The sequence below is a fragment of the Myxine glutinosa genome, chromosome 12, assembly GCF_964187855.1.
Source record: "Myxine glutinosa chromosome 12, kmMyxGlut1.1, whole genome shotgun sequence".
Lineage (NCBI taxonomy): Eukaryota > Metazoa > Chordata > Myxini > Myxiniformes > Myxinidae > Myxine > Myxine glutinosa.
In genome coordinates, this window is record NC_136272.1 from 48,385,796 (window position 1) to 48,401,953 (window position 16,158).

A 16,158-nucleotide genomic window follows, 5' to 3' on the forward strand; every position below is an offset into this window, starting at 1 on the left:
AAAGCAGATGTTCACCACCATCTCTTATCTTCCCCCATCCAAAACCTTGATCTTTTCTACCCCCGTTAAAACACTCCAAATCCGCCTCTTTCAATCCCCAACTTCTTTCCTGAAATTCCTTGTCGTGAAATTCCTATTAGTATTAATTTGCTTTGCAGCGTGTACCCCATCCTCCTCCCCAGCCCTCCCCCTTCCACAGATCGGCTGATGTCCTTGTTCTCTACTGTTGTTGTGCTTGTGTGCTGCCCTCCCCCCCCTCTTGTCTCCCGCTCCCTTCATTGCATGTTTTATGTGTCTGTGCTTGTTTTCATGTTCAATGTGTTAGCTCTTACACGAGCCTCGATTCTGTATACAAAAATAAAAAAAATAAAAAACACACTGCCCGGTGAAGTCCGGAGAGTTGTATGAGGGTGGAGGGTAAGAGTTGGAGGAGGGGTTGGTGGGAGAGTTGTATGTGAGGGGTGAGGGGTGGGGGTAGGAGGATGTCTTTCCCTGTACATGGCGGTGTTTGTTCCTTTATTATTTTTTCCGCACAAAGTTTTAAAACTAAAATGCAATGTGCTCCACAAACTCAACCTGAACAGAATTTCAAAATTTAAACAGCGGAATTGAGCTAACCTGCAGTTCCAACTGCTAAACCAGAAATCATCCGAGAATGCAAAACCCGTCCGCATCCGTTTGCATGCAGACATCTTCTTTTTCTTCTTTTTCCATATGCTCAAAATAACAAACAGTTAAAAAAAATCCAAAATTTAAATTGATGATTTCATACAGCCTTGACCTTTGAGCTTTAGATCTAAAAAACCGATCTGCTTCTAGCTTTTGATTGGTGAACAAATTAATTGACCCAATATGCAAATTATTATAATTTCATGTCAATCACCTGAAAATTGATGATTTTATGTGACGCTGACCTTTGACCTTTTGACAAAATAATTTGCCTTCTCCATATTCTCATAATAAAGATTTTGGTGAAAATTTGACCACAAAACTCAAATGGAAAAAGGTTACAGCCCTGACACGGATACACACACACAAACACACCCACACACCACACACCATTCAGACTTATGGGAAGTTACGAGGGGCGGTAATTTGACATCTCGTCCCGAGCGTCATTTTTCCTCGATACACCACTGCTCCACTGTACCTGTGATCTGTTTTTAAAATTCCCTCTAGATGATGGACCCAGATTGCATATATTTTGGAATATGATTACCCACCACTTAGTGAATGCTATTCGGGCTGCTTTTGCAAGCCATGGCGTTACAGTAGACAGAGCTCCCTTTTTGTTTTTACGTACCCATTTATTTATTGATTGCCATTTTTGTGCGATATACTTTCATTGTATTAATTTAAGAGGTGGTGTCCCGAACATTTTCAGCCATTTCAACCAGAAGCAATCAGCTTGCTATCGCTTGCCAAGCCAGCCATTCCTTATCACCCATTTCATTGGAGTGCTTAAGCCGCTTGGTGAGGGCTCTACAAATGAAAGGAGACATACGTGTGTACTTAATTAATTAGTCACACGGCCGGGGAAGTTTGGGTGTGTTATAACACCCTTTTTGAATATGATTAACGAGGTGAACCACTATTTGATGAACACTATTCAGGCTGCTTTTGCGAGCCATGGCATTACAGTAGACAGAGCTCACTTTTTGTTTTTACGTACCCATTTTTTTTTTCATTGGCACCGTGGTTTATATTATGGGTGCATATTATGTGCATCCATCTGAACTATCAATTTCGCAATAAGTTGGAAACTCAGGATTGTTTCTTGATTATTATTTTTTTGTATTAGTGACTGACCCTATTCAGCTGTAAAACAGGGTGAATAGGGACAGCCATAAAAATCCTATTTATTCCTATTTAACCCATATATGGGGTTAATAGGGACTATAAGTTGCTTTAAAAAAAAACAAGAGAACACTTTCAACCCAAAACCAACAAATCAGTATGGTTATCAATTTTCAGTGAAAAAAGTTTCCGAACTTTTTTTCAGTTTGTGTCCCTATTCACCTTGCTGTCCCTATTCACCCCATTTCACGGTAATACTTTGTTCCATAGATGCCCGACATATTTATGCAATTAATTATAATGAAGGAATACCTTGTTGCCTCTTTATGCTGGGCCCTAAAGACGAGTTGCCGTGCTTGGATTATGCGGCTGTTCTTCCGTTCAAAGATGTTTGGCGAATGAATAAAAGCCGTTAGACCTACTTTTGAACATGGTCTAAATAATCACACACGTACATTACAAAGTATTCCAATGCATGACTCTAGGCTTAACAAACACATCTTGTGGTGACAGTGTTCAAACTAAAGTATATTGATACATATCAGTGGTAATATACAGCACTATTTCCTGATTACGTATATACACAAACTTGTGAGTTGCGATGCGGTCGTCGCCAATAACACTACTGTATGACCGGAAGTGCGTCAGAAATAAATGAAGATACCAGTTGATTTAATTTAACATTACCAGTTGCAGTACAAAGAAAATGAATATGTTGTAGCGGTTACCGCTGGATGCACACAATCGCCTTGCACCGGCCAGAAAACGGCCAGACGCGCCTCTCCCGGGCATGCCCGGACTCACTGTTCCCGGGCACGCCCGAACCTCCTGGGCACGCCCGGTCTCGTCTTTCCCGGGCATGCCCGCTCTCGCCTTTCCAGGGCTCGCCCAGAGCGTCCGGGCATGCCCGCTCTCGCCTTTCCAGGGCTCGCCCAGAGCGTCCGGGCATGCCCGCTCTCGCCTTTCCAGTGCTCGTCCAGAGCGCCCGGGCACGCCCAGCCTCGACTTGCCAGGCCGCAGCCAAACACGCCCGGGCAGGTCCAGACTCGCCTTTCCAAGGCTCGCCCTTGACACCCGGGCATGCCCGGTATAGCTTTTGCCGGGCAAACTTCCCGACATAAATGTGTATATATATTGCTGCCCGATAAACGGGCTTTTGTCAGAATACCTGAGCTGTTTTGTTTCAATAAAGCAACTCGGACGAATTCCGTCTTTGGTCGCGTCAATTCTTTCGACTCGCGTTGGAGCGCAGCTCCTTCACTGGTGACCTACCGACATGGACACGGCAGTGACTCTTAAACTGCCTACCTTCTGGGAGGCTCACGCGGCTGTTTGGTTCGCCCAGGCGGACTCCCAGTTCGCCCTGCGAGGCATCACCGCGGACGACACCCGCTTCCACCACGTCGTGGCAGCGCTCGGTTCCGCCACCGCGGCCCGCGCCCTGAGCCTCCTCGAGCACCCGCCGGCTGCCGACAAGTATGACGCGCTGAAGACGCTCCTCCTCGACGCTTTCGCCCTCTCACCGGCGGCACGCGCACGGCGCCTGCTCGACCTGCCCGAGCTCGGCGACACGCGCCCGTCCGAGCGCATGGACTATATGCTCTCGTTGCTCGGTGAGCACTCTCCGGATTTTCTGTTCCGCGAGTTGTTCCTTCGCCAGCTGCCTCACCCGGTACGCCTCGCCCTGGCTGGCACGTCGATCACCGATCCCCGCGCCCTCGCCAGGGAAGCCGATAAGATCTCCTCGGCGGGCCAACACATCGGCGCGGCTACCTGGAGCCTGCCGCCGTCCGAGGCGACGCCCACGACGCCCGAGCGCCCTGCGCGGTTGGAGGCCGAACTGCCGGTGAAACTGGCGGCCGCACCGGCCGCTTCCGACACGACGGCCGGGGCCTCCACCTGACCAGGCGTGGTGTTATTACCACGCCAGGTTCGGACACAAGGCTCAGACGTGCCGACCCCCGTGCACTTTCGGCAAGTCGGGAAACGGCCGGGCCGGCGTTCATTCCCAGCCATGAGCGCCGGCCACTCGGGCAACTTGCTTTTTATTCGGGACAAAGCGTCCGGGCGGCGTTTCCTTTGTGACACCGGCGCCCAACTGAACGTCATACCCGCCTCCGAGCAGGACAGGCGGGACGCCGTTTGCGGCCCCTCTTTGGTCGCTGCTAATGGCTCGGCCATACGCACTTTCGGCCCGCGCAACGTCACCCTCTGCTTCGGCAGCCAGCGCTTTCAGTGGACCTTTGTGACCGCCTGCGTCCCCATGGCTTTGCTGGGCGCCGACTTCCTCTGCGCGCACGGGCTGCTGGTCGACGTCAAACGTCGTCGCCTTGTCAACGCCGAGACCTTCAGCTCCCTGGCGTGCATGATGAGCAGCTCCGCGCCGACCGAACTGGCGTGCGCCCTCCCGACGGCGAACGAGTTCGCTCGCCTGCTCGCGGAATTCCCGGCCCTCACACGGCCGACGTTTTCGGCCGTCGCAGTGCGGCATGGGATCGAGCACCACATACCCATTACGGGCCCGCCGGTCTACGCCAGGGCCTGCCGCCTCGACCCGGCCAAGCTCGCCGTGGCAAAGGCCGAGTTCAACGCGTTGGAGCACCTCGGCATCGTGCGGCGCTCCAATAGCGCGTGGGCCTCACCACTGCACATCGTGCCAAAGCCGGGGGGCGGATGGCGCCCGTGTGGCGACTACCGCCGCCTCAACGATGCTACCACCCCCGACAGGTACCCGATCCTGCACATCCAGGACTTTTCCGCCCGTTTGGCGGGACGGGTCATATTTTCCAAAATTGACCTGATACGGGGATACCACCAGGTACCTGTCCGGGCGGCCGACGTCCCGAAGACGGCCGTCATCACGCCGTTCGGCCTGTTCGAATTTTTGAGGATGCCGTTTGGCCTCAAGAACGCGGCCCAGGCGTTCCAGCGCTTAATGGACGGCGTGCTGCGCGACCTGCCATTTCTTTTCGTCTATCTGGACGACATCCTCGTCGCCAGCACGTCCCGCGCCGAGCACCTCCTCCACCTCCGAACACTGTTCGGTCGCCTCAGCGAGCATGGCTTAATTGTCAACCCGGCCAAATGCCACTTCGGCACGACGACCGTTGACTTTTTGGGCCACCGCATCACCAAGACCGGGGCCGTGCCGCTGCCGACCAAGGTCGAGGCCATCACCACGTTCCCGCGTCCCCGTTCCATCAAGGCCCTACAAGAGTTCCTCGGCATGGTGAATTTTTATCACCGATTCGTGCCCCGCGCTGCTCAGCTCATGCGGCCCCTTTACGAGGCCCTCCGGGGCAAGCCGGCCAAGCATGACATTGTTTGGTCCGCGGCCATGGACGCGGCCTTCGCGAGCGCAAAACGGGCCCTCGCCGACGCAACGCTGCTGGCTCACCCGGTGCTCAACGCGCCCATTGCCCTCACTACGGACGCCTCCAACTACGCGGTGGGCGCCGTCCATGAACAATGGGTGGACGGGGTTTGGCAGCCACTCGCTTTTTTCAGCCGGCAGCTCCGGCCGAACGAGTTAAAATACAGCACGTTCGACCGCGAGCTGCTCGGTCTATTCCTGGCCGTTCGCCATTTCCGACACCTCCTGGAGGGCCGCCCGTTCACGGCTTTCGTCGACCACAAGCCGTTGGTCTACGCAATGGCCAAAGTCACGGAGCCGTGGTCGGCCCGCCAGCAGCGCCACCTCTCCGCCGTGTCGGAATTCACCACGGACATCCGGCACGTCGCCGGCAAAGACAACGCTGTGGCCGACTGTCTTTCTCGGGCCAGCGCGAACGCGGTCCACCTCGGCGTGGACTTCGCGCTCATGGCGGCCGACCAGACCACCGACACCTCGGTGCAGGCCCTCCGGGCGGCGGACACGGGCCTCCGCCTGGCCGACATCCCCTTCGCGGGCACCGTCCTGCTCTGCGACGTCTCCCAGGGCCAGCCTCGCCCCATCGTGCCCGTTTCCTGGCAGCGCCGCATCTTCGCCTCCATCCACGGCCTTTCTCACCCGGGCCGGAAAGCTTCTCAGAAGCTGGTGTCGGCGCGTTTCGTCTGGCACGGCCTTCGACGGAACGTCCGCGACTGGGCCAACGCCTGCACGGCCTGCCAGCGGGCCAAGGTCCACCGCCACACCCAGGCCCCGCTGGCACCTTTCACCGTGTCTGCACGGTGTTTCGACCACGTCCACGTGGACCTGGTGGGTCCCCTGCCCCCATCGCGGGGGTTCACCCACCTGCTCACCATGGTGGACAGGACCACCAGGTGGCCGGAGGCCGTGCCCCTCACCTCCACCACCACCGCCGACGTGGCGCAGGCGTTCATCGCCACCTGGGTCGCACGCTTCGGCGCACCGGCGGACATCTCGTCCGACCACGGCCCACAGTTCACGTCCGAACTTTGGGGCGCGGTCGCCCGCTCGTTGGGGGTCACGCTGCACCGCACCACGGCCTACCACCCCCAAGCCAACGGGTTGTGCGAGCGGTTTCACCGCTCCATGAAGGCCGCACTCATGGCCGGCCTTCAGGACGACGGTTGGACCGACCGGCTGCCGTGGGTCCTTTTGGGCCTCCGCACGGCCCCCAAGGAGGACCTCCGGGCGTCCGTCGCCGAGCTCGTCTACAGCCAGCCGCTACGCATCCCGGGCGAGTTCGTGCCCGACGCTACCAGTCCCTGGTCTGCCGCACACCAGTGCTCGGACCTCCAGGAGGCCGCCTGCCGATTTGCCCCCGTGCCAACGTCCCGCCACGGTGGCCCCCAGTCCTACGTCCCCCCGGCGCTTCGCACAGCGGAGTACGTCTTTGTGCGTCATGACGCGCACCGGGGGCCACTCCGGCCGCCGTACGACGGGCCCTTCCGGGTCCTGCGACGGGGCGACAAGTCCTTTGTCGTCGACGTTGGCGGCCGGTCGGACCGGATCTCTGTGGACCGCCTCAAACCGGCGCACATGGACGTCGACCGACCACCACGGTTGGCCCTTCCTCCGCGGCGAGGCCGCCCCCCGTCCACAGTTCCCCCCGCTCGACCACCCACCACCACGTCAGACCCCTCCCCACGACCCTCCAGGGGTCGCTTCGGCCGGGTCATCCGGACCCCCCTTAAATTGACCCTGCCGGTGCAGGTCGATTCTGGAGGGGCGTGTGTAGCGGTTACCGCTGGATGCACACAATCGCCTTGAACCGGCCAGAACACAGCCAGACGCGCCTCTCCCGGGCATGCCCGGACTCACTGTTCCCGGGCACGCCCGAACCTCCTGGGCACGCCCGGTTTCGTCTTTCCCGGGCATGCCCGCTCTCGCCTTTCCAGGGCTCGCCCAGAGCGTCCGGGCATGCCCGCTATCGCCTTTCCAGGGCTCGCCCAGAGCGTCCGGGCATGCCCGCTATCGCCTTTCCAGTGCTCGTCCAGAGCGCCCGGGCACGCCCAGCCTCGACTTGCCAGGCCGCAGCCAAACACGCCCGGGCAGGTCCAGACTCGCCTTTCCAAGGCTCGCCCTTGACACCCGGGCATGCCCGGTATAGCTTTTGCCGGGCAAACTTCCCGACACAAATGTGTATATATATTGCTGCCCGATAAACGGGCTTTTGTCAGAATACCTGAGCTGTTTTGTTTCAATAAAGCAACTCGGACGAATTCCGTCTTTGGTCGCGTCAATTCTTTCGACTCGCGTTGGAGCGCAGCTCCTTCAATGTATCATATAATGAAGCTATATTTAACAACCACTAACGGCAAATATAATTATGCGATGTTGTCATTTACAGGAAGCAAAGAGTAGCTGTGAGTGGGAGGATGTCTGACTGGTAGGTAGTCGGGTAACTCGGCGATCAGCGCTAGGAACGTTATTATTCATAATGTACAATATGCGTTAACGATTTCACAGTGTGGTGTATGCGGCTGCGTGTAATGAGTTCTGAAAATAACTCTTGTGGATTCGGTCGATACTCCAACAGTGCAAGTCAATGAAGTGGGTGCACTGGAAGGTGCAAGGGTGTGAGATGTGTGTGCACGATGTGTACGGAGAAAAGTCAGTTCTGGGGAGAATCACTCTTGACCCTTTTTCATGCTGGAGAGTTTTAGGTTTGTTCTACAAGGCGCATAGGTGGTACTGTCCATGGGAAGGTGGTAACTACGCCTGGCTGCTTGTGTCTCCATGCCCGTCCCGCTCTGTCCTCTGTGCTCGGTACTTGGCATGGCCTGCATCCACTCTCCACTTGGTCATTATCCAACTCCGAACTTCGAGGGCTGCTTTTCTGAACGTCTCCATTGAGCTCTCCATAACTGAACTGACACTTGGAACTCTCTCAGAACTTTGGGACTGAGCTTTCACACAAACTCCTGTGCGAGCTGCCTGGCTTGGGGGTTGGGGAAGCAGTAGAAGCAAAGCCAGATGCATATTAATATAAAATGAAGAACTTGCCATCAGTGATAAAGTTACGGCCTCTTGGAATCCACCTCCTGCCTTTATACGAATGGTGCGGAAGACCTCTGGTGTTTAATGATGTCACCTCTCCCTTGATAGTCCCACCTCCTGGCCATTGACATTTCCACCTCCTGGCCATTGACAGTATCACCCACCCCCTTTGCCTCTGGCTGTCGTTTGTTTACATCATCCTGCCTCTAAAAATGGCCTCTAAAGGTGGTTTTATCCTGCCTTTCCTTTGTCATCCTCTTTTGACCTGTATTTCACCCTTTTGCTCCAATAGAGGATAATGCCTGAAGTGTCAGCTTCCCCTTGTTTCTCATGGCAGTAATCTAGTACTTCCATAACTTATTTTTGGGGGAAATCCCTTCCTTATTCCAGAAGTGTAGAATACAAATCTTTCTTATTTCCTTGCATTGCCCCCTTTCCTTCCTTCTTGCACCAATCACCTGCTCCTCCACCTTTAGACCCTCGTTGCCCTATGACTCCACCTTTTCTTCTTCCTCGTCAACCCTCGACCTCATTTTCTCTCACTACCAATCCATCACCTCTCCCTGGTTAATGGAATTATCTGCTCCACAGGTGAGATTAATTCAGAAGGCAAAGTTGTTTTTTGTCTTCAAGAAGAAGTGTCGAGCAGCAATGATTGTGAAGTGGAGGTTCAACCCGTTGTGAAATACGAGGAAGACACAGTGTTACCATTTCAGACCGGTAAGAATCTATGCTGCTATTTGAGAATGGATTGATAGGAAAGTTTAATCATGTTTAGCATGTTTGAACCCCACAAGGTGGTTCAAATATGTTTAGCTTGTGTTTGTAGATCATGTTTAGCAAATTAATTGGAATTCTTTGAAGCAGTTTCCGATTGGATGGATCGGGGAAGTGAAGTATATCTGGTATATTTATATTTCTACAAGGGATTTGATAAGGTACCATACACACAAGAAGTCTGTTTGCTAAGGTGAGGGCTTGCAGAATGGCTCGTAGAGCAGCTGAATGAGACGGGAGGTTTTAGGTTGGAAATGAAGTGATTATGAGGGTATCTAATGGAGATGTTCAATATGAATGATAGAGAGAGAGAGAGAACATAAATGTAGAATGGACATTGGACAGTGATAACCTTGGGACATAGCCGAAGAGGAAGGTTGGGACAGTAGTAAGGCAGGAGTTTTTCATTCAGTTGTTGATGCGTAGAATAGTCTCCCAGGAAAGGTAGTGGCAATTGGGGAGGGATATGTGCAGGATGAGTATGTAGTTTGAGTATGGATGGATGATTTTGTTGTGATTGCGATATTATCTGGGAAAGTCCCATCAAAAAGATTAGTGTTGTTGTATTTTGTTCATTCCTCACCTGACAACCCACTTCACAATGGGCAAAATGGCCTCCTCTTGTGTACAAAATCCTTGTCTTCCTTTCCAATTATTTTCACTTGCCATCGCTTCCAATTCATTAGTTTGCTTCCTTTCCATTCCTTCCCTAATCTGTTCGTCATAATTGAAATATTGGATCAAGATGAGGCGCTGTTTTATGATTGGACTTTGTCCTGTCTGGGTATGGGCGCATCAGGATCATGCTGAAGATGGTTAGGAATTTACTGTTTATTTATTATGTACCCTGACGGATTTATATTAATTTTTTTATTTTAAAATATTTGCTCCGAGTTCGTTTTTTTTTTTTTTTTTTTTTTTTTTTTTTGTGCCAATTTGTGAGTATCTGTTCGACTTTTCATACCGGATTATTTGAGGCCTGCCTTTTCCTACTTTGGGTCCACGATCGCTTTGTATTGCCTTTCTGTACCACCTTCAGCCCTTTTGTTTTCTCCTCAATCCACTCACCTCTCCTTAAATCCTCCCAATTATAAGCCCTGCTTAGTGTCTCTAAAAAAAAAAAAAAAAAAAAATTTCAATTCCTTACCGTCAAACCTCACACCTCCCAGACTACCCTACTTCCTGCTCTCTGCAATTTTTGTTGTTTGCACTCTGCATTGCCACTGTGATTGTGAACGTGTTTTCATCACACAGCTCAACTTTCTTTTCTTCAACCTTTTGCTTTTCCGCTCTTCTACCTAACCTTCAAAAAAAAATGATAATAAAATTTAATATTATTAACAATGGAAAAAAGATACTGCTCTCACCGTTCCAACCATCTACTTGTATACACCACGAGTTACCTAGATAGTATTCACGGTGCCTTTTACAATTTACCAACTTCTTTTTTCTCCCATGTTGAATTCTCTATTCCACTACAATTCACTCTTCCTTTTCCTTTTCAAATAAATCCTTCTATCATTCCAACACTTACAGCTCTTCCTTTCTACATTCTCTACACTCGCCTTTATTCCACCCCTCTAACATTTTCAAACATATCTCTGATTTCAAAATCTCAAGAACCCCAGTTTGCAATGGATGTTTGAAGAAAAAGAAGATGAGACCTTACTTTTTGTCCTCCGTCGCACCACGGAGCGAAAGGGGAACTATGGTTTTCCCCTCCGTCCGTGCGTGCGTGCATGCGTAAGCGAAGGACGGCATTCGAATTTGGTGTGTGGGTGCAACCCACGTCAAAATCCAAGATGGCCGCCGCCATGTATGTCTGATGCCATGTATGTCTGAACCTTGTGAGAGGAATATCTTGAAAAATAAGCGAAGTACCAACTTCTAATCTGGTGTGTGGGTGTATCTAGGCATAAGGAAGAACCCTATTGAAAATTGGGTCGCCACGTCAAAATCCAACATGGCCGCCGCCATGTATGTCCTACCTTGTGAGCGGAATATCTTGAAAAATAAGCGAAGTACCAACTTCTAATCTGGTGTGTGGGTGTATCGAGGCATAAGGAAGAATGCTATTGAAAATTGGGTCGCCACGTCAAAATCCAATATGGCCGCCACCATATATATATGTCTGAACCTTGTGAGCGAAATATCTTGAAAAATAAACGAACTACTAACTTCTAATCTGGTGTGTGGGTGTATCTACGCATAAGGGAGAACGCTTTTGAAAATTGGGTCGCCACGTCAAAATCCAAGATGGCCGCCTTGTGTCTTCCACTTTGTCAACTCGCATCACTTCACCGACGGGGGACCTAGGTGTAATGCTTGTTAACACACCCTTGTAGTTCAAAATAGTATCTTGCTGGAAGCACCTTTCCAACCATTACAGCAATCAATTTAGGAGGACAGGAACCGAAATGGAAAATTTTCCTGCAGTATGTTGCTAGCGTCGACCACATAATGTTTCTGCTTTAACAATTTTTCTTCACTTGAATATTTTTGGTTTGTTTATTTGTTTATTTATTTTTACACGACCGCTTTGTCGTTGTTCATTTTTGCAGAGTTGAAAGTTCAGTTGTCCTGTTCGGAGACCTCTGCAAGCTGCTGTCCAGAGGGCTTGCAAAGCTCCAACGAAGTACTCAATCAACATCCCTACTCCAAGCCTGCGGAGATGCAGCCGAGGCAGACCATTTTGGTACTGGTGAAGGAGAAGGGTCTGCAAAGTAATTTCGAGTGCAAGACTTGTGGCCGTGTTTGTTACAATAAACCGGGTTTGATGTCGCATCTTAGGACCCACACAGACCCCACTCGTACGCAAGATAAGCAATGCGAGTGCAAGAAATGTGGTAAGACCTTCACGTGTAAATCCCAATTTGTTAATCATTTGAGAAGTCACACAAATGAAAGGCCTTATGAGTGTGAAGTGTGCAAAAAGGCATTTAAGTGCAAATCTCACCTCACAAGACATGTCAGGCGGCATTTGGGTGAGAAACGGACTAGGCAACATGCATGTTCAATATGTGGTAAATCTTATCTAGAGAAATCGAGTTTGCTGACTCATCTAACATTTCACACTAATGAAAGGCCTTACCAATGTGAGCATTGTGGGAAGCATTTTCGCCATAAATCAGCATTGATAGTCCACGAAAGATTTCATTCTGGTGAACGGCCATTTAAATGTGGATATTGCAGCAAAGCTTTTCACCAGAAATCGGGCCTGGTAGTCCATGAAAGATTCCATATGGGCGAGCGCCCGTTTGAGTGCGAGCAATGTGGCAAGGCCTTTCACCAAAAGTCAGGCTTGGTGGCGCATGAAAGATTCCACTCCGGGGAACGCCCGTATAAATGCGAGCAATGTGGCAAGGCCTTTCACCAGAAATCGGGCCTTGTGACGCACCAGAAGTTTCATCTCGGTGCACGCCCTTTTGTGTGCCATGAGTGTGGCGTCGCCTTCCATCAAAAATCGGGCCTAGTGAGGCATATGCAGAGCCATACAGGCAAAAAGCCTTTCAAGTGTGCACGCTGTGGAAAGGGATTTCAACGGAAAACTCTGCTTGAATTGCACGAAAGTCGGCAATGTAGTGAAATTGCGATTGAGGAACCGTGCCCTGATGGCATGCAGGCCACTGTGCAGACTGTGACTATACCGTTACCTGGAATTTTCATTCCGACCAACGCTGCTCCCTTTACCAACCTCACCATTACCTTCCACGAAGAAAACATGGTGCAGTAATTGTAGCTTGAACATCTACCAGAACCAATCCTTAAAAGATGAGTTGAAGTTAAATGAAATATGTACAATAAACAATTATGACACAATAAACAATTAAAATATGGGGAGTTGTACAAAGGTTCATATTTTGATCAACATATGTTAAGCTTTTAGAAGAAGCGAAACCAAGCTTTAAAAACATAGAAAACATTAAGGGTATTGTCGATACCCCATGGTGATGATATTTGACTGGGTTCAGATTTGGCTGAAGGCGTTGGGCTCGAGCATTTGAATGCAACCCTTATGAAATCTGAACAAGTATCAGGAGAATTACGTCACTGTTGCATTGTCAATAAAAACCTAACTGGCTCAGTAATGACCTTCAGAATAGAATTAATCAAGGTTGGGGACTATTACCTGCATTGTGGAACTTTGAAACCTCCCTCCCCCTTTCCTCTTCCCATAATGCATTGCCCATGACTATCCCCTTCCTTGCATCTGTTCTTGGCATCTTTATTTCTTCTCTATCTGCACTTCCTTACCCTTCTTTTCCTTTTCTCAATTTAACCCCCTACCCACACCAGAGGTAATAAATGGATGGCTCATTGTATCCCTTTTCTCCAAAATGGCAAGTAGTTCACATCCCACAATCTTTACATGCCAGAGTCTGGTCACTCTGCAGTTTATACACTTAGTGTATCTTGCTTGTATTATGAAGGAATGAATAAATGGACAATGAGTGAGGGAGTGGTATGAGCTCTTTATTGCTTTATTGGTATGAGCTTTTAAAAAATTGTAAATTTTTTTTATTGCACAGTCCAAGCTCTGCCCCTTAGAGAGAAAGAGAAAGAAAGAAAGAGAAAGACCACTGGCTGTTCTGTTTACGTATATTTTATTTTATGGACATTTTTGTGATTTTTTTTTCTTTTTCTGGAATTGTGGACTCGACTTCGATTGGTGTGCCAAATTTCAGCTTTCTCGCCCACCGAGAATGTGTCTTTGGTTATTCCCATTTGTGGGTTTCAGGAGATGGAACAGAGTCCTCGCAGGACTCAAAAGTATCCACGTCCTCTTCGGTAAGCGATCACAGTTCATGGACCAAGCTGTTTTCAGGAAGTGTCGTGGCAATTAGGGATATAGAGGTACATGGATATGTGCAGGATGAGTAGGTAGTTTGAGTATGGATGAATGATTTTGTTGTGATTACTCTACCTTATCTGGGAATGTCCCATCAAAAAATATATTGTTCATTCCTCACCTGACAACCCACTTCATGATGGGCAAATGGCCTCATGTGTACAAAATCCTTGTAGTCCTTTCCAATTATTTTCACATACCCTTGCTTCTAATTCATTAGTTTGCTCCCTTTCCATTCCGTCCCTAATATGTTCGTCATAATTGAAGTATTGGATTCAGATGAGCCCCTCTGTTTTATGCTCGGACTTTGTTCGGCCTGTCTGAGTATGGGCCCATCAGAACCATGCCCAAGATAGTTAGGAATTGATTGTTTATTGTGTGTGTGTGTGCATGTGTAAAATTACCTGGCCCCAGTGATGGGAGAAGTTTCAGTCAACCTATCGATTTAAATGACTGGACTTTCAAAAGGTTGTTGCCCTTTTCAACTTTAGACCAATTGGTTGCCCTTTTTGCCAAAAAATGCTATATTGGTCACTTTGGCCTCAATTTTGCAGCCTCTGAGTTTTATATTTCTAGGTGGGCTAGAAAGATAAAAATTTTTTGTAGACTGAATCAACTCAAAGCCACAATTCCAGGAGAGAAACCAAATTTGGCTTGTGGAGCATCGCTCTTGTTCACAGAGTGTCACATGACCAAATAATTAGTCAGGTTCACTATGTTTTTTCGTTCAAAATCATGGTAGATTAGCAAACCTATACATTTTTGGAAACGTTATTACATGGAAAATCTGAAAATCAATGTTTACATTTGCCAATTCTGACCAATTCGATTCGACCAATTCGACCAATTCCATTCGACCAATTCGACCATTCGACCAATCGCTTCGATCGACCATTCGACCAATTCGATCCGATTCATCGAATTCGATTCGTTCGACCAATTCGATTTGCCAATCAATTTGACCGACCTTTGCTTGTGTGGAACGGACTGTGAAAACGATGCGGACTATATTGTCGAATACGACACACAGGACAGTGATGACGAACTCTAAATGGCATATTCTGTAATCGTGTATGTTTGATGCCATTGACTGCCTGTGTATATTTTGTCATTGACTGCCTGTGTAGATGTGAAGTTATACTGACTGCATGTGTATATATGATTTTGCTGACTGCCTGTGTATGTTTGGTGATATGAATTATTGTGACACATTTTGATGTTATTAACTGCCTGTACAAAATGATAACATGTATTTGATTATGCAACTTATTGCGAATATAAAGACAGTATTTTGCAATTCAAAACCTTTGATTCGTGTCTTACCATTCCCCATAGCACTAATTTGATACTTTCATCGGATTCCTTGTCCCTGAAAATATAGGTTTAGTATATTTTTAAAAGTTTTTAGGGTAATTAGAGGCAGAAATAGAACAAAATATGTATTTTAGTGGCCATTTTGAAAATCCAAAATGGCCACCATACAGGTATCTCTCCAAATGTAAACATTGATTTTTAGTTTCCTTATGCTATAACCTTTCCAAAAATGTATAGGTTTGCTAATCTACCATGATTTTGAACGAAATATAATTTATTGACATAGTGAACCTGACTATCAGGCAAACTGGCAAGGACTCCAAGCAGCCATTACTTTTCAGGACTGGTCTCTTGTATCTACCACCCTTAATATTAAGTCGGCCTGGCAATTCTTCCACAGAAACCTGCTCTCTCGTATGCACAGATTAATCCCATCTTGTCTTCATTTATCTTACACATCCTCCCGCTCTTGATGCTCTGAATCCTGTGGCGAGGCACTTGGTTTAAAACAACTTGCATTCTCCTCTTGCAAGGCAAATCCAACCGAAGCCAACCCAGGATCATTCCACAAAGCTCGTAACAAATGTGTCTACTCAGGGAAGCCAAAAAATATCAAACGTATCAAATATCAAAAAATGTCATCTCCAGGATGAACTTTCAAACTTTTCTCCCTCTTGTAAAACCTGGTGGCGCCTTGTCACACAGACCGACCGAACGAACACCAGAGGTGGAGGCTTCATCACATACGTTCACAATTGCATTCGATTCACAGATGTCACACAACACACAAAAGCACTTCGACCACCAGCCAACACCCTTCAACCATTCAAAATTAAAACTGGTAAAGAAAAACAACTCACAAACATCATAAACATTTACATACCACCAGACACATCCCTCACTATACCAACCAAATATTCACGACAACTGCAGAATATTATTTTGTTCCCTCCAAAACGCCATCATCGGAGGGGACCTCAATGCCAAAGACACGTGCTGGGTCACCCTTCACCAA

The 16,158-nt window shown here is 48.8% G+C and overlaps 1 protein-coding gene across 1 annotated transcript in view; it reads left to right on the forward strand.

Moving 5' to 3' along the window:
* Nucleotides 1-13,435, forward strand: part of LOC137437827 (uncharacterized) — a 30,389-nt gene extending 16,954 nt beyond the window's left edge. The window contains exons 3-4 of the mRNA XM_068132485.2: nucleotides 8,795-8,923; nucleotides 11,542-13,435. Of these exons, the coding sequence (XP_067988586.1) occupies nucleotides 8,795-8,923; nucleotides 11,542-12,713 (1,301 nt within the window). The 3' untranslated portion in view covers nucleotides 12,714-13,435. The remainder of the gene's footprint in view (nucleotides 1-8,794; nucleotides 8,924-11,541) is intronic.
* The last annotated feature ends 2,723 nt before the right edge of the window (nucleotides 13,436-16,158 follow it).